General features: G+C 36.4%; 1 protein-coding gene across 5 annotated transcripts in view; it reads left to right on the top strand.

The window, feature by feature from the left end:
• RFX3 (regulatory factor X3) overlaps nt 1–20,037 on the top strand; it is a 144,063-nt gene that overhangs the window by 78,586 nt on the left and 45,440 nt on the right. For all 5 annotated transcript variants that reach the window (XM_026866799.1, XM_026866797.1, XM_026866798.1 and 2 more), the window contains exons 3-4: nt 3,273–3,370; nt 14,199–14,457. In XM_026866799.1, the coding sequence (XP_026722600.1) occupies nt 3,273–3,370; nt 14,199–14,457 (357 nt within the window). The remainder of the gene's footprint in view (nt 1–3,272; nt 3,371–14,198; nt 14,458–20,037) is intronic.

Raw genomic sequence — 20,037 nt, 5'->3', positions numbered from 1 at the left:
ACATTGAGATAAGGACAGTGAGGGAAGATTCACCCATTATGGTCACGAGCAAAAGACTGACTCATTAGGGGAAGAAAACATCAATTTAATTCAAACACCACGACCACTTAACAGAGTAGGACAGTGAGAAGTATAAACATATTTTAGGAACACCTTTGCCCCACACTTCTCTTATTTCTGGGGTCAGTTTTGCTCTCAATTTCTCTACCTCCTCCCACCAGTGGTGCAGAGGATGGGTGTTGTGGTCAGTCCCGTCATTCCTTCCACCTCAGGGGGAGGATGCCTTACACTTTTGCCCTGCTTCAGCGTGGGGTCTCTTGGGAGACAGTCCTCAACAAACTTCCTCTGACATGAGTCCTTCCCACAGGCTGCAGCTCTTCGGGAACTGCTCCAGCATGGGTCCCTCCTGCAGGCTGCAGCTGTTTGCAGACTGCTGCAGTGCGGATCCGTCCCATGTGTTGCAGTGGTCCTAACACCAAACTGCAACAGCAGGGACTTCCCACAGAATGCTGGCTTTCGAGTGCAGCCACCTGCTCCGGTGTGGGGTCCTCCACAGGCTGCAGGTGGGCATCTGCTCCACTGGTGACCTCAATGGGCTGCAGAGGGGAAGCCTGCCCTCTCACCATGGGCTGCAGGCGGTCTCTGCTCTGGTGCATCTCCCCCTCCCCTCTTCCTCCTTTCTTCCCCTGACCTCGGTGTTTGCATAGGTGTGTCCCTCACAACTCCCACTCCTCCTAACAGGTTCTGCTTCTTAAATATGCTATTGCAGAGGCGCGGCCATTACCAGTTTTTTTGCTGCTTAGGGATACCAATTAAACTCAGACACCAGAGTGAAAAGAGCAGGTGTATTTTAATTAAAATAACTAAATAATGTAACAGAATAATACAGAAAAAATACAGTAAGAAAAGACAGAATAGTGCACTTAAGAAAATAAGAAAATACAGGGTAATGCATCAAATCATTACTACCTGAGAGAGAGAAAATAGTGATTAAGGAAAGATACATCACCACTTGCATATGTTACCAACATCCAGATCTGCAGTTGCTGGAGAGCCCCGGTTACAGTGAGGGTTTGGAGAGCCTGTCCCTGCAAGTGGGAAATCCTACACGGTGCGTCCACCCATAGGTGAGGCTTCCTGAGATGCTGTGAGCGGGTCCAGCCTTATATACCCAAAAATTAGCTAGCCAGAGTAGCTGGAACCTTTGTTTTAAGTGGAAATATCTGGTTCTTTTCTCATGTTAGATTCTCTCAGAGCCTGGCCAGGGCTCAGGGGAGAAACTAAGGGAGTTTCCCAGCTTATCTAATTGATGAGCAAGGTCACATGCCAGGTCACAGGACCAGTCAACTGTCTCTGTGACCCTGTTATCTTGCCTGTACATGAGGAAAGATAAGGATATATCCAAGGTACATATGTTTAGTACAGTACCTACTAGCACGATGGTTATCAGTTACAAAATATGCAGGATTCATCTATAGGTCAACGCTGGCTTGGGCCAGTTGTCCAAGCCTTAGCACTTCACCAGTTGGCTCAGCCTTGGCCAGAGGTGGGTCTGACTTGGAGCTGAGGGGTCTTGGAAAAGCTTCTCACAGGAGCCACTTCTGTAGCCCCCTCCACCACTACCAAAAACCCCTGCCACACACACAAACCCAGCACACGTGCATAGTTGGATCACATTTATTTGTGTTGACTTTGAGAACTGAATCTTTCTGTTAAATAACTAAATATTATAAGGACAGGAAATATACACAACTGTACCTTACTTTGATAACTGGAAAACATCTTTAAAGTGTATTCTTTGCAGTTGAGAAATTGTATTTGAGGTATGTTTGTCAATTTATCTAATGATTCTTGTGGTAAATGAGAAAAATTTGGATTTTAATAAATATTTTAACTATTATGTTGTCTCATTGCTGTTAATGGGCAGAAACATCTGGTTTTCTATCATGTGTTTTCTATCAGCTGGGTTCAAAACTTTGGGTGTTTTGTTTTTTTCAGAATTCAGGTTTTAATGACAACCTAAGGGAAGGTTTCTGTGAAAATCCAGATTTTCCTTTCACAGTCTGAGTCAATACTGTAAAAGATGAGGAAAAATATGCTTATTTACAGAACTTTTTAGAGTACAGCAGAGTTGAAGATATTAAACTAAAGATCATAAAAACAAAGAGCTCTTGGAGACAATCCATCAAATGCATGAAACCTAGATTCTTGGGGGGTTATGGTGTTTGCAGTCCTTAGGACCAACTGGATCAGGCTGAAGTAGCCTCATAACAAAATGTCTGAGAAAACAGTTATTTAAAAGTAGTTTATGTTAAATCTATTTACTAAGTATGTGCATTGTCACTTCCTTGATTCAATTCCTTGGGTAAAATTGTGCCAGTCTATGAAGTTTCTAAATCTTTTTGCAGTCTTAGATTCTGAACTGCTCTTGAACCAAAATATGGCTTCCCTAAATGATGGCAGGTATAAAATATGGCATTCTTAATCTTTACTGTGGCAGAAGAGAAAAAATTAAGACTGGAGATGAAGTTTGCGTAACCTGGAGTTTCCCTACATAGTATATGAATCAAATAAATTGATTGGTGACAGTGTGTGCTTTTACAAAACAGTCATGCCATCTGAGCAATGTATGTGAAGATAATCCATGCCTTACTGCCTTTTGCTGTTTATGTCATTGATGTAAAACCAGGTTTTATCTGAGTTTGTTAAAACTGATGGTATTCTGGGAAGGAGGTTACTCCGTTTGGGGGTTTGATCCATAATTGTACTTTGGGTCAAAGCATTACTGGGAAATCAACATGTATCTCTGTACTTCAACTTCAGTTAAACAAGAGCTAAACAATTTAATGTGAAGCTTTATTTCTAAACACTATAACATGTTTGAGCTGTGATTTTAAGGCTTGTACTCAGACTGAAATGGAGCAAGGAAAGGCATACATGGCCAAATGATACTTTTTTCCAGAGTAAATGTAATTCTTCAGCTTGGTGCAAAGCATAGTTACACTTAATTTCATCCTTGTTATGCTTTCCAGTTTTGTCTTTGGCACTGAAGGTGCGTGTATGCTCCATGAGCATGTGTCTTCAATGTTAGGAGTCCATTTACCAGACTCACAGCACTAATACTGTATAAGAACAGTAACTTTCTATTGCTCTGACGTACCTTTAGTAATTATGAGAACAGAAATATTCCATATTGTTCAGAAACCATTAGGTGCACTGAAGCATTGGTCCTTCTTTACAGTAATCCAAATTTCTGGTGTTCTCATTTTCAGGTACAGCAAGTGCAGACTGTGCAACAGGTACAGCATGTGTACCCAGCACAAGTTCAGTACGTGGAGGGAAGTGACACAGTCTATACTAACGGAGCTATGTAAGTTGGCAAATGATGAGTATTCAAATATTGATTAAAATGTGAAGTTAAATACATATTTTCAGTTAGATTCTACCAACTGGTATATTTTAAGTTGGAAAGAAAAATGATTCAATCAGAGCTTTTTTATTGTGAAAATACTTTTTTTGAATGAAAAGCTGAATTCATGCTGCTTGTTTTAATAATTTTTTTCTGTAAGTAGAATTCTTGTGGTTATTTTAGCTGGACTTACATGAAATTTATATACAGCATAGTGTTATTTGAAAAAATACCTTTCAGGTTTTGGGTAAGTTCTATCCATAGGCTGTACTGTATAACTTCTGCCCCTAGGACAGAAGGCAGGGCCTTCTGTCTTCCTGGCTGCAATCCTAATGGCAAATGAATAAAAAGGTGCAGTAGCTGTAGTTATTATTTAAAGAAAGTAGTAATTTAATTTTAGCCTTCTTTTTAATAAGTTTTTTTTCCCAAAGAGATGAGGCAAGGCAGAGGAAGAAGAATAACCTTGTCTCCTTTTGCTGTTTCATTAGCCTCTTTTCTGCACATTATTGTGCATTTCCTTCTTCCCTGAACATGCTTTTCAATCATCGAGTTCCTTTCTCCAATACACAAGTTTAGAAATTTAGAAAGGATAATCTAGGGTTGATGGGACCTCTGAAGTTTACCTAGTCTAATCCCTGATTTGGAGCAGCAGCAGATTTGAAGTTGGTTCAAACATCGAAGTAGGGTTGTGTTGCTTGGGAAGGTGCTTCTATACCTCTTTGTTTCATTTACCTGCTTTTTGCTATTTTTGCCTTGTTACAGGCTTTAGGAAGAAATATGATTTAGGAAACTGCTTTATGGTTTGCAGGTAGTTATTGATGGGAATCCAAAAGTGATTCAAAAGAGCAGCTTCTGATGTTAACAGCGGTATCAATCTTTGGCAATTTCTACTAGCATATTTTGCTTAATTAATTTTTCACATACTGTCTTATTTGTTATATTCTCATTTGAAAATCCAAAACAATGTATCTTAAATATGCATTAAGTTTCCCTGTTGTACTGGTTTTGGCTGGAATAGAGTTCGTTTTCTTCTTAGTACCTGGTCTGGTGCTATGTGTTGGACTTGTGCTGAAAACAGTGTGGCTAACACCGCGATGGTTTTGTTATCGCTGAGCAGTGCTTACACATTGTCAAGGCCTTTTCTGCTTCTCACACCACCCCACCAGTGAGTAGGCTGGGGGTGCACAGGAAATTGTGAGGGGACACAGCTGGGACAGCAGAATACCAACTGACCAAAGGGATATCCAAGACCACATGACATTATGCTCAGCAATGAAAGCTCAGGGAAGAATAAGGAAGAGGGGGGGTACATTCAGAGATAGGGCATATGTCTTCCCAAGTAACCATTGTGCATGATGAAGCCCTGCTTTTGTGGATATGGCTGAACACCTGCCCGCCGATGGGAGGTGGTGAATGAATTCCTTATTTTACTTTGTTTGCATGCATAGCTTTTGTTTACTTACTTACTAAACTGTCTTTATTTCAACACACATATTTGTTCAATTTACCCTTCTGATTCTTCTCCCCATCCCACCGGGTGGAGCAAGCATGTGGCTGTGAGGGGCTTAGTTGCCATCTGGGGTTAAACCACAACAGTATTTTTTGGCACCCAGCATGGGATTATGGTCCCTGGCTGTGGTGTAAAACATATTTTTTAACATCTTGTCCTCTTCAGGCTGACCCAAGTGCAATGGCACGAGCTATCTCCCATGGGGCTGACGTGCCAGGCCATCGAACCCAGACAGTTCAGTAAACGCAGTTGTCCCTTTCCTCCACCTAGCCAGAGGCAGGGCCCCTTTATTCCTAGTCAGTATTCATTATTTGATTTTTGTAACTGCAAAAGCTAAAACCAATCTTTAATGTGTACAGCAAAAAAAGGAGCATATTAGGGATAGGAGCAATATTTGGGATGTGTTTCCACCCCTGGGGCAGTTGATTCCAGGTGTACTGAATACTACTCCAAGTGAAAGCAAACTGCGGGTGGACTCTACTGCCAAAGGGATCAAGAAAAATGCAATAGGGCTATCAATTGTAGCGTACCACTTGGCTGCATTTGACTCCCAAGTTCACACCGGAATTCTAGCATGTCCTGTACAGCAGCAGTCAATGGCAGCATGACTTCATTGCAACCGTGAAGGTCAATGTTAACCTTCAAAAGAGGTGATATTTAAATAGCCTATTATTCAAGTTTCTAATTTCATTTATCACTTGTAAGTTCTTATATGAGCTTTTGACACATGCACTTTTGGCAGTGTGTGAGATGTGTACTACATGACTGCTTACAGTCCACGGAAAAAACAGAACCAGATGTTGTTGTTTGCTTAGTATGAACCTTCAGGTTTCCATGATTTTATTGTGTTTGTCTATCTGAAGCCCTTTGTCAGTTTCTGCAAAATCAGTCAGTGTGATATAGAAGACTTCCTTAACACAGTAAGAAAGTTGTCCTTAGCAGCTGAGCCTATTACAGATTGACTTTCCCTCATGTCGAAGGATTTACCCATGTTGTTACGAACAACATTGTGAACAGCCGGTTTGTTGTTCAGTACTTTTAGGAATATTGACCTTTCTAAAGATTATGATTTCATTATGGAGAATGAGACTAGTCTGTGTTTCTACTCAGAATTTTAAAAGACTCTATATTGTGAAACACATTTTCCCATATACTTCTATACTCCATATTAAGAATGGAAAAATGTCTTTTATGTAAATTAAAATTATAGAATATATGTATTACATGTTATAATGCCCTTTATTTGATAGGCGAATGAGGCTTCAGGTTGCTGATGGCTAGCTTCTTTCAGAGATTAACGAATTGTTTCTCTCTTTGCTGTTTTTATTGTTTTTAAGGTTTAAAAATAATTGTACTTGTTTCTCCTTGTTTTGCCACTGGATTAGCTTGTTCAGAGCTATCTCAATGAGGGAATGACATTTTAGATTTTGGAAGTGAACAAAAAGCTTACTGTATCCATAAACAAAGCTAGCACAGACTGCATCAAGTTCTGCTGTGACAGAAAACACAGAGGCCAGCCACTCTTGTGCTAAAATATTTAGAGAAGTCTTCAGATTGCAGTTCATCTTTTTTCTATTCTTCATAATAAAATATGTGAAAGATGAGCCTTGTGGATCCTGACAGATTCACAGAAGTGTGTTACAGTTTGCCTGGTTACTCCCACTCTATAAATTGTTTCACTTTCAGAAAATAGGAATAAGAGTGTAAATTATGCAATTGACTGATCTGTGGTTTATCTTTTGTGTTGTCTTCCTATGCTTATATGCTTGATTTATTTTATAACCATGCTAACTCAAAATCTTAATTCTGACTCAAAATCAGATATAGGATTCTTCCATAATCTGTCAAGTGACAGTACTGCTGTAGCAATGGAATAAGAAATCTCCAACCTAGAGTTAGGGTAAAGACATTAATTCAGTGTACAGGCATCTCTGGAATAAGTGTTACACCATATCTGATGAAAGAATTATTTTTTATTTCACAATAAAGCACTTGCGGACTAGCACTGATTTAAGTTCATATATGATAGCAACAACAGATGCAGTTAGAATATATATGAGGAGTTACCTGATTCTTTCAATTCTAAAGTGAAAAGTTTATCAGTTTTCACACTTTGTCAAGTGTAGCTGTTGTATTCTTATAACACAGCTCTTCCCACACATTTAATATCCTGATTTGTCTATGCTTAAAATTTATTTGGTATCTCTATAATTGGAGACATAATGATAATAGAAGGGGTGTAACCTACAACTTGTTACATACATTGTATAATATGAGAATATTAGAATTATGTTCTCTTCATTTGTGTCTGGTTAGTAGCAATTTTGCTTGTCAAGCATGTCATTCTATCCTGAAACAAAAATGCATTGTTGTTGCAATGACATGTACAGTCTTACCTGGCAGTTTAGAATAAAGAATATTATGGCTCCACCTATATTAAGAAGCTAAAGACACAAACTTTCTTCTTACAAAAAAGGTAATGTATTAATCAAATGTAGCCATTTACCTGATAGTTCTGGTGTGTCAAAGAGGTTTTTAAATGCTGGAATTGTCCAAGAATTGCTATTGCTGTTGCCTCCAAACTGCATTCTTGACCAATTTGTTGCACCACGATTTGTGTGGTTCGTGTGAGCAAAACACACCTTGTATGCAAAACCAAGAATTCACTATTACTCTTAATTGAAATTTTACCTGTCAAATCAAAGAATTACTAATACAGTTAAAGGTGTTATCTTCCTAGTATCCATCCCTTTTTTTCTGTGCATTATGCTTACCCTTTTACTACCTGTCTGCATACTAAGTCAATGCCTTCCATCTGAGACAGGGTCACAGCAAGCTACCACCATCACAGGTGTTATACCTAGAGAAGTATAATAGATGGTGGGGGCTTCTCTACTCACACTGGATCCACTTGCAGCTATTTTAATATGTTTTCTAGCACAATCTATACCTTATTCATTCTTCATTGGTTTCAATTTCTGTATTACATCTGAATTTACTGTATATGGTGTGTTTTGCTGAATACTTATTGTATAATATCATCCCACGCTCATTATCCTTTTTGCTACATTTGGGTCATGGATTGTTTATTCTACACAGAATAGCTCCTTGATACTACTGTCTCAGCAGCATTTTAACAATAGGTTTTATACCACACAATCATAGAAAGCTAAGCTAAAATGGAAACAGATTAAGTAACAATTATCTGATTGGCAATTACTGTAACAGCTAAGCTAGAACAAAGTTTTAGGCTAGCACAGACAAGTCTAGACAAATGAAGCCTGACAAGTCCAAGCCTTGAGGTCCTGCAGATTTAGTACAAACCCCGTGACATGTTCCTAATATTGGCAATACTATATTTCTTGGACTATAGGTCTGCAGTACTTCATCATGATTTTTAGAGGTCTGTAACTAAGGTTCCTTTCTCTGTCTAATTTACAGGTCCTGAGAATTTAAGATTTCACCTCTGGTTTAATTTCCTTAGTTCCGTGGTTTACAGAGTATTACTGCAGTTGTGCATTGTGTATGATTTACTTCTTTATTTCCAATTAGAAAAAGATGTTGAACTGAGTGTTGAAGATCTCAGACTCTTTTTTAATGATAATGAATGCCTGTCAGTAACATATTTGCTTGAATTTTTGAACGTGACAAATAAGAATTTCTTTGTATGGAATAATGCAACTCTGTTTTAGATAAATTTTATAAAGCTTTATCTGCCTGATCTATTTTAAGTTGTTGTTATAGAGAAAATGTATGTGCATAAAGCAGGTCAACTATTCAATCTTACAGAGGAAAAATAATTTGAATTTTTGATCTCTGGTTATAGATGCATTAATTGCCCTTAGTGTAGGTTTTGATCTTTGTTTTTAGCAGTTTTGTTTGATAAAGGGGGATTGGTGAAGGAGTCTTATCAGTTCTTTCATATCTGTCTTTAGATCAGTTGAGAAGGCTTTTGTGGAAGAAGGTTATTGCTTCATTGGGATTTGATCTGTTATTAAAAAGCCTTGAATCATTATTACAGGAGTAGATTTCTTTGTGGGGAAGCAGGAGGTGTATGAGACAGATGATAATGAAGAGGGCTACTTCATTATCATTCAATTACTGTATCATGCTCAGTTGTGTCAGAGTATATGGTACTTCCCCTTCTGCCCATTGCTTATGATACACCACGCCAGAGGCTGAAGCAGTGTATTGGCTGTGGTAAGACCTTCCCTTAGTGTAAGACAAAGGATGCTGTTCTCTCTAGTTTCTGTGAAGCTCACTATCAGCTTTAGGATGACAGGATTGTACTAAAATCTTAAAGGAGTTTGAGGATATTATTCTGTCATAAAAGACTTTCTTGGCTTTTATGCGTGGAGTTTTTCTACAATATTGCAATACCATAGCATTACCATGAGCATTAGCTGCTCTGCATATAAATAATATTGTATCTTGAAATATTTATTTTCATCTAGTGTTTATCATATTTATATCCCAGGAAATACTACCTTAGTTAATTAAGTACCATAAAAGGCCAACTTTCATTACAGAGATGACAGTGAAAAAATACATGCCTACCTGTTAAGCTACATAGGTAATCCATACCAAAACCTGCGAGGGTAATTCTGAGGTTATTACTTGATGAGTAAGATAATAATTATTATGTTACTTGTTTTTCTGAATTGGAATTACAGAAAAATAATTTAAAAAAATTTGACACTGAATGGTTTTCTTGTTCAAATTAAGATGCTGTTCTTGTACAACCACTGTGAAGGTATGCTGGTATTTCAAGTCACAGTATAACAGGTATACATCTTCAAGAAAAAAAAAAAAAAAAAAAAAAAAAAAAAAAAAAAAAAAAAAAAAAAAAAAAGTGCATTTTAGCCAAGACTTGAATTTACCAAATAGGTGTCTACAGCTAGTGATAAGAATTCAGTAGTTATTATAATTACTTATTTTGAAAGACACAGAAGTTATCTTTGATTTCAAGCTAAAACCTAATTTGAAACAAACACAAACTGCACTTGAGTAAACTTGTCTGGACGTCTAACCTGATTTGAGAATTTTTATTTAAAGGCACTCTGCATTTCCCAGTTCCTGGTAAAGAAAATACATCTGTTTGGGGTTTTTTTACTAAAACACAGAGTGATGGAAAAATCTTTCAACAAGACAGACATTTCTAAGACATGGGTAAAACCAGCATAAGGCTGTAGGTGATGTTTTCTAGGCAAATGAGGGAAAGGTAAGTCTGTCCCATCAACTGCTTGCTCAGAGAAAATATGGGGACATGATCAGCCTATGTAAATTACTGAGGCATGGTGGGACGGCTGGAACACTGATGTATAGTAGTCAGTAGATCAAATTCTTGACATTTACATAGAATCAATTCATAGGTACAGCCAGGAATAAATGATTTCCTATATATGTGAGTGCACACTGAAAAGTAAGGGAGGACAGTAACAAGGTTTACTCTTTCTTTGCCATTGTTTTTATCTGTCTCCTTTCTTCAAAGCGTCAGTGTCTTTGAAGAGACATGTGCCTCTAAAAGTTAAGCTCAGTATCATTACGTTAGACATTGCACTTAGTTTATGTGGTAATGTTGGAGTTTACTGAACTTAGAAATCAGTTATCTTCTGTTTTCATGTCACCAAAAAAAAGTAATTTTTTTAACAACCTTATACCAAAACTCCATGTGTTTTATTTCTAGCATTATATTTTGCAAATCATTATAAAATGAATGTAAACAATGAGGCATAATAGGTGATGCCTTGAACTACTATTGTACCTTGCAGTCCTACTTCGACTCATGATGGTCTCACTAATTTCCAGTGTGAGATCTTAATGTTGGTCACATGTTCTGGGCTTGCTTAATCTAAATTGAATTCACGCAGTGTCTGACTTTGTGTGACTTGCTCTGAGGATAAACATAATCTAGTTTGCACAGCCCTGTGGAAACTAGGATTCTGCAGCCTAACTACTTTTAGACGTCATACTTCTTAGTAACTCTGATGAACTTTATAATTTCACAGTGTTTTGATAGGAGGAACTATTAGATTCTGTTGCGTACCTTGTATCTGAAGCCACAGTGTATCACCAAGGTGTTCTCATAAAGAGCCAGAAGACTGTAGTTACAGTGAGGTGAGTCCCTAGATGATCTTGATATGCAGCTGTTGAAGAAAAGGAGAGCTAGGAGTGCTTTTATAACCTTTGCAGTGGGAAAGAACTGAGAAAATATGGCACGTTTGTGCTACAGGGGCTGTGGAGAAGTAGAAGTTCACTTCCTTATTTCAAGTTACCCCTCGTGTGTGTCTAAAGGATGTAACAAGGTATTTTCCTGTTTGCTGCAGTTTTATGTTGAGGGATTGTGTTATGTAATGAAGTGACCTTAAAAATCTTTGAGTCACTGCTTTCCAAAACTTCATCTCATCCAATTGCATTTTTAATTTGCAGGTGAATTAGTTTGTGTTTTGGTTAAGTTAAAAGGCTCTTTCCTAAGTTGCAGTTATTATTGCATGTAATAATAACAGGTTTATCTCACTTTTTATTACTCTGTTGATCTCTATTGCTAAATGTTTACGTAATAATTTCCAGTAATTAGGTGATCTAGGAGTACCTGCTGATTGTTGGATCAAAGGGAAGAGTGTATTTATCATGGAGTGTGACTCATTGGTGTCACACACCCAAAGATTGCTCTTGATCCATTGATACAGAGTACTGTTATAAGGTGATATAGATGTTCTGATACAATCAGTCCTTAGAGAGTATATATGATATACAGATCTAAACAAGGTAAAAAGCAAACAAGCACTTCCTTTTCTTTCCTTAGTCCAGACTAGTCCATGACTTCATTTTCTTGTAAAAGTTTGAGCGTTCACTAGAGTTTGCATGGCTTCAAAGAAATGCCTGTTCTAATTCCACTTCTGCAAGGTAGATTTGTTCTATCACATCTTTTGGACAGTCTTTTTCCCCTAGCCATGTCTACATTTTATTGTCAACAATGGCCTTGTCCTTTCATTCCTTTCCTTAATGATACCTGATATTGATAACAAGTTTTTCATGCCTCTATGGGAGAAATTACAGTGTTCAGGCCCTTGATCATTTGCGTGAACTGTTTCCCCTGACCTTCCAGCATTACTTTTTCCTGTACTGTCCTCTGCTCCGTAGCACTCTTCACATTCTGTTAGTTGTGTGATTCTGAGACAGATGCAGTGTCAGCTCTGCTAGTGGTTATCTTGGTTATTACAATGGTATCGCAGTGTAAACAATGATACCTTGGCCTGATAAAATGGATTATTTGGGACCTGCATGGTACATAAACACATACCTAGGTTATTACAAGGGAAAAATCAACTGATTTTAACTCTCCAAAAGAAATGTTAGATTAACACGAGGCATAATTTAATGTAATAGATTAACTGTCGTCTTGAGCATTAATCCCGAAAATAACTATTTTGCTATGTTGTCAGTAGACTGCATTTCTTTTAGATTAACTTCCAAGTTTCTTGCAGCTGATCTTGAAGCTTTTGAAATACTCAAAAAGGAAAATATTTAGGTAGCTTAAGGAGGGATAAGTGCAAATAATGTAGTATTAGGCTTATGAAACACTTAGAATTTTAAAACTGAAGTTCTGAAGTTTTTGAAAGTCTCTGAACAGAAACAGAGAAACTGCTGTGGCATAGTTAATACAACTGAAGTTCTGACTGGTTGTTGACAAGGTGCTGTACGTTCTTCATTTATTTAAAAGTAACTTTATGGAGCTAAAGAAGGAATCATTATCTCTTAGTCCATTCTTTACTAATTAATTCATTAACCTTGTGTAAGTTTTCATAATTAAAAAAACATAGCAGCAAACAGTAAATTGCTATGACCTTTTCTATATACTGATAAGCTAATCTTTGTCTAGATAAAGGGGAATAGATGTATTAATCACCAGTTTATCTCATAAAATGCGAATGCTGCTTTCTCTTCTTGTGTTTTTGGACAAAAATGTCTGATTTTTTTTGTTGATTTTGTTTATTTGCATGGTGTTGCATGATACAGTGTTTTGTTTGAAATTTCTAAACGAGTTGGAGACATGCAGAGATGGAGCACCTCTGTTTCTCTGAATCATAATACTTCTAAAATTTACTTGGACTAAGTGCATTTCAGCATATGCAACTCCAAGTTAATAGAAAACTTTGGATTTCAAAATGGTGTTGCGTGTTGATTACAAGCATTACTATATATTTTTATGCTTAAATAAGAAAACTAATTGTTGAGTAAAATGACTGGTTTTTACCTTTTGACCTTTCTATCCTGATGCTTGCTTAGATACAAAGATTAGCAGTCACGAAACAGAATAAAATTTCCAAATAGACTTCTCCAAAACGAGGAATCTGGCCTTTGAAATAATGAGTGGTATTTACTTAACAATTTTGAAATGCATTGATTTGAAGATCATGGGAACAAATGCATTTGAAAACTATAAATAGATTATAATCTATGAAGAATGAAGATTTGAGATGAGTGACTAAGAACATGGAACATGATAGGTTTCAGTAGCTGAACAGTTTGTTAGGGTGAATTGGTTAACAAGGCATGAAAGTTTCATAATTGAAAGTGATTTTTAAAATGTTACTGGTGCATAGCTTTAACTTCTTTCATCTTTGTGACCTTTTTACAGGTCATAGTTCTGTTTTGGCCTATTTCTTAAAAGAAGTTTTTTTATCATAACATGAATTCATGTCCAGTTTTTAATTTTCTGTGTAAAAATAACTGAATTTCCCAAAATACAGTGAACTCAGAATTTCAAGCTTCAGCTAAGAGCTTTAATGAATTTTAAAACAATAGGTAGCGTAGGATTCTTGAACATTGGACTCACTTGGCTGGCATTTGTATGACTTGTTTGTAGTTTTGGAATGTGCACAGAATACTAAATATATAACATCTGACTAACATTCAAAATTTTATTGTCACATTGAAAAAAGTTAAAACAGATGGAGCTTTACAAATTGCTTTGCAATATATTAATAATTGGATGAGTTCTTTCTGCCTGTCTCCTCAATTTTTGTCATACTTCCATTCTCTCCTTCTCTTCAGGTAAGAATGGCAAATTTTTCTGTAAGGTTTGGTGGATTGTCACTGAATTAGTTATTTAGTTCTTTGACTTGATTTAATGTTAGTCTCTGAGGAGGCAAAGATTGTTTGCCAATCTCTAATTTTGTATAGCTATTGTTCATACATTTCTAGAATTATAACATTTCTCTCTGCTAAATGAGTAATACAAATAATTTCTTCTCCTTTTGTTTTCTTTTCTTGAAGCCGATCAACAACTTATCCTTACACAGAAACCCAGATGTACAGTCAAAATACTGGGGGAAATTATTTTGATACTCAAGGAAGTTCTGCACAGGTGACAACAGTGGTCTCGTCTCATAGCATGGTGGGCACTGGAGGCATTCAGATGGGTGTCACAGGAGGACAACTCATTAGCAGCTCAGGAGGGACCTATCTGATTGGCAACTCAATGGAAAATTCTGGTCATTCAGTGACTCATACAACACGCGCCTCCCCAGCAACCGTAAGTATTTCGGACTGATGCAGAATCTTTGAGACTTCTTTCTTAGTCACTCAGATGTTGTTGCAGACTGACATGGTTTTTGTGATAATGTGTAGCAATATTATGTTATCAGAGTAAGTACTGCATAGTACTTTTTGTAAAATAAGTAAAATATATATATATATATATACACATATATATATATATGTCAGATACAGGAGTAAGAATGCTGTGAGAACTTGAACATGAAGACAGACTACATTAGATGTAAATGTTAAATAATGTAACTTACAGATAGGTATCTGTAACTTCCCTGCATTTGCAGTTTGTTTGCTCAATATTTTTGTAGGTTTGGTGGCTTATTTCCAATTGTTTAGAATACTGAGATACTACATTTTGACACTGTCCTTATTTATCTCTGGTATGGCTCCAAAGTCTGTTTCAGATTAAAAGCTGATTGTGGGAAGTGTCTCACAATGCTGTGAGAAGATTAATTCTGTTACAACTGTGATAGATAATATTGTGGACACTTAAACAGAGATCTTTCCCTTAAGAGCTTACTCAATCGGCCCTTACTTCAATTATGAAAATGGGTTTATATCTAGTCTAGCTTTGCTGCATAGTCCTAATGAATACTTTTACCTAATTCATTTGGGTATTCTGGTTTGGATGTAGAGATTTGGAAGTAATGGGGAAGAGAACTGTAGGAAGATGGTTTAAAGCCCAGAGGGCAACTGAACACCATGCAGCAGCTCACTCACTCCTTCTTCCCATGAATGGGAAGGAGAAATAAATAAAAAAGTTCAGGAATCAAGACAAGGACTGGGAGGGATTGACTCACCTGTTATGGTCAGGCAAAAGACAGACTCAGTTGGGGAAGAAAGAGAACATTAATTTCACTCAAACACCACCACCACCACTTAACAAACAGAGTAGGACAGTGAGAAGTATAAACACATTTTGGGAACCCATTCGCCCTACCCCTCCTTCCTGGGCTCAGCATTGCTCCCAGTTTCTCTACTTCCTCCCTACCAGTGGTGCAGGAGATGGGGGTTGCAGTCATTCCTACCATTCCTTCCTCCTCATGGGGAACACTCCTCACACTCTTCCCCTGCTCCAGCACGGGGTCCCTCTCACAGGAGGCAGTCTTCCACAAACTTTGTCCAACATGAGTTCTTACCATGGAAGCTCTTCAGAAACTGCTCCCTCCCATGGGCTGCAGCTATTTACAAACTGCTCTAGCGTGGGTCCCTCCTGCATGTCATAGTCCTCCCAGCAACAGACTGCTCTGGCACAGACTTTCCTCAGAGTGCTGGCCTTCAGGTGCAGCCAGCTTCTCTGGTGTGGGGTCCTCCACAGGCTGCAGGTCGGCATTGGCTCCATTGGTGACCTCCGTGGGCTGCAGGGGGACAGCCTGCCCTCTCACCATGGGCTGCAGGGGTTCTAATGCTCAAGTGAACCTCTCCCTCCCCTCTTCCTCCTTTCTTCCACTAACCTGGAAGTGTTTGCGTAGGTGTGTCCCCTCTCCCCAAATCTTCCTCACAACTCATGCTTCTCCTCCCAGGTGCCCCTTCTTAAGAGGTGTGTCTGACTTGAACCAGGGGAGCTTGGAGAAGCTTCTCACAGGTCCACTGCTGTAGCCCCTTTCCCTGGTACCAAAAAAACCCACCACACACATAAATCCACCACAGAAGAGTTGAAAAACATGGTGAAGAAGATAAAGCATTATTAATAATACAGAATCATCAGTACTCAAAAGGGCAATGAAATTAGGGGACTTTATTTTAGGAATCAATGTAATGAGTAAAAATCTAACACTCTTCTATTTAGAATTATGATGAAAGTTTAGGATAGCACTGGATAATTCAAACAATATGATAAAATCTATTTTGATTCTTAAGGTGGTTGGTATGGATAAATACAACATTTTTGTACAATATAAAGAATTATTTAATTAAAAAACTGTAGTAGTATTTACTGAGAATAAAAATGTTAGAGTCATAATTCATGAATAGTATAAATATCAGTAACATAGTGGAAGCTCTTAGCAACAGAGAATTTTATATTTGAGTTACAAAATAAAAAACAGTGTATATTAATATTTGCTTGAATTTTATTACTTTAATAGAAAAACAGTTTCTGAAAAAAAGAAGTGTTCCTCTTTCAGATTCATTTAATTAAAATCAAGACTAACTTGACATAGGGTTGATATAGTGCTTAAGGATATGATGTAGTTTAGAACTGTCAGTGTGAGGTTAATGGTTGGACTAGGTGATCTTCAAGGTCTTTTCCAACCTAGATGTTTCTGTGATTCTGTGAACTTGACTGTTCTCTTTTTTCCTTTAAAATACTCTCTCATTTTACTTATTTGGAAGTATTTTTTGTACTTTTTCACCTGATTTTATGATTCCTAAGCACAGGCAAAACACAGTTTTCTATAGGCGTAAGTAAGGAATAGAATGTCTAGATGGAATGAAATTTGAAAGAGATTTTTCTTTAAACACTTAAATGTCAATGATATTCCTATGTTCTCTGTGTTGTTTTAAATTGTTCTACAGTTGAAGACAAATAATTGCCTCTTTTAGAGATCATGCTAGTCTTTTCCATAATCAAATAAGAACAGATGCATTTTTGTATTTTGCACATCGTGCTATAAGCTGTATTTTATTCACTGACAGTGGAATTCAGTCAGTGGAAATGCTTAACTGAATGTGAAATCAGGTGAGGCTTTAATGCATCAAGTAAGCACAAATGAGTAGTAGGTTATCCTAGAATTATTTGAATAATATCAAAACTCCATGCATATTTTGCAAATTAAAGACATTTCTAATGTTTTGCCAAAATTAGAAGTAAAATTTGCTCAAATTGAACAAAATCTAAGGTTCATACCTTCAGCAACATCTTTCTCTTGCTTCATATGTCAATAAAACAGCCTGTTTTAGTTTCTCTGAGTGACTTCTATACTGTTACATCAACTTGTGTTTGAGAATAGAAAAATACACTAATGAAATTCCAATTACTAAATTGCACTTTTAACACTAAAATACTTTCCTCTGGTTTTTAAGGTGCTGTTTATTTTTTATAGTGTAGTTCTGCAAGTATGAGACATTAGAATATATTAGAAATAAGTTTCTTGCTAAGGAAGTGGGACAGAACATGATTTTAGATTTTAATTTTTAGGCTCTTGGTGTGTATGGTTCAACTGAAATATTCAAGAGTCAGTTGAAACACAAAAGGTTCAGCTTAAACTTAAAGCACCAAGTTTGTTTTCATTTTACTAGAGGGCATGATTAAACTATGGAAAATAGAACATTGTAATATTTTATTTGGATTGCACCTTAGATAGGTAGAGCTTGTTTCACTCGTGATCCTCATCTGATCTTTACCATCATAACTTTTTAATTCTTGTATAGAGAATTTATTGGAGTTATCAAAATGACATGTATCCAGGCTGGTTTGCTAAGTATAATACTGAGAAAATATTCCAAATGTTGAATTAGTTAGGATAATTTTCATGTGGAGACAAAGGATATACAAATTAATAAGAATTTACTTACACGTGTGGTCATCACAAGCTCTCTTTACTTTTGCAGTAGAATTACTAGTTCTGTTCACTCTTTTCAACTGATAACTTCATTTGTTTTGTTGCTATTCACCCTTACTAATCAAATCATTACCTTCTGTAACAAGCAAATGAACTGTATTATTTATGTTATCTATTTCAGATACATCTAGCTTAAATTAAAAGAAACAAACAAAACTGTTTCAGGTTAAAATTCAAATGTATAAAATAAGTCCATCTTATTAACTGTATCTTTGATGAAACTTAAAAATCTAATTTACTTTTTATCAGGTATGATATTTGGTTTATACATTTATACAGAATTCAATAAAAGAGACTCAGACCCTTCTTTAAGTCTACTTTCACTTTATTTTCTTCATGGTTCAATGTAATTCTGAGATCTACTACAGGTTTAATAAAGAGCTAATATTTTGTTAGTAACATTTAATTTGTTTTAATTTCTGTCAGACATTCATACAAGAAAGCTGTCCTGCTTAAGCTGTATCAGGCAATAGCAGTGTTTTTGTTGCCAAAATATTAAGAATTGTGGACTAATAAAACTATTCCAACATATATACAGTAGTGGTTTATGTTCATATGCATGAAGAACATTTGTTAGCATTTTCTTTACTTACTTCATTTCAATTGATTTCATTGCTTCTTCCCATTATACCCTTTTCTGGCCTATTAAACTACTTATCTACTTACTATAAAGGGTTTTTTCACTAAAACAGAAATTATTAAATTATAAGACCTTCTGTATAAGATATTAACTAGATAAATAGCTTTCCAAAACTACCATTTTCACATGAATATATGTGGATTGAGCAAGGATAAATTGCATTGAACAAGAAGTGATTTACCCTAGCTGGATGTGTATTTGAAGTTTCATGAAGAAACCTGTGTGAAAGAGTTGTCTGTTTGGTTTGTTGACAGCTATCATTAAAGAAGGGGCAGCTGTATTTAGGAGACTAACTAGGAAATTGGATTTTCTTGTTAACAATGAAATCTAAATCACCTTACAATTTTTTCCCATATGTAAATGTCTAAAGACTGTTCTTTGATAAAACAGGATGATCTAATCATATTTCATAATATCACAAGGTTAAAAAATTCATGTAGTTTCTAGTACTAAGTATGTTGTTATGCTTGTCAGCCAGTGCGAGGCTTACATCTATCAGTTTTGTTTTCTAACAAGCTTTATGACTGATCTGCAGTTACAGTTGTCATTCTTCAGTCATCATCAACCACAGGAGGTATCCACTTATGCTGTTGCAGAGATTTATCCTATTTCAGTGCAAATGTAAATGTCATGAAAATAAAAGCAATATTAGTATGGATATAATGTACCACTACAAATTGTTATTTCTGGTAGTAAGCACAGCATGCAAAATTTGATCTGAAGTTTAAAGGAGGGATGGTGTCTACCTGTTGTATTTAATGGAGGGAAGTGACAGGAAAGAAGGCCCAGTGTAAATATCATATCCTGATAATATCATTTTAGTGGAAGTATTATAATTATTTCAAGAACAAAAAGTGAAATATGTTTAAATGTTGAGGGATTATAATTTGAAAAACAGTTTGAGATGAGATTTTATTTATTAATCTCTTTCTTGGTAGAGGAACTTTTTCCTCCCTGGCTTTTCTGGTAATTTTTATTCAGCTGGATCCATTTTAGCATAAAACAAACCATTTCTGATCAACTTCAAGATGTACAGATATTTATGCTACAAAGGATTATTAGATCATTTGGTCTGACCTCTTATACTGGCAAGACATTTACTTATGACTTCCTGAACTGAGCATAGTAACATTTCCAAATAGAGTAAGGCAGATAGTTTTTTTGTTTTGTTTTTTTTTTTTTTTGTCTTTTAAATGAGTCATAAGAATGGTTAATCACTACTACTGCTTAAAAAAAAAAACCAAAACAAACCCAAACATTTATGTGGTATGAATTAACTAGAGAGGTGGGAAGTTTAGAGGATTTGTGGATCTTGTGCCTTTGTAAACCTCTGCCTTCCAGACTTTTCCTCCATCTT

The sequence above is a fragment of the Athene cunicularia genome, assembly GCF_003259725.1.
Source record: "Athene cunicularia isolate RWA chromosome Z unlocalized genomic scaffold, athCun1 chrZ_part4, whole genome shotgun sequence".
Lineage (NCBI taxonomy): Eukaryota > Metazoa > Chordata > Aves > Strigiformes > Strigidae > Athene > Athene cunicularia.
The sequence above is the reverse complement of the archived record's forward strand: the minus strand, read 5'-3'. Positions and strand labels throughout refer to the sequence as shown.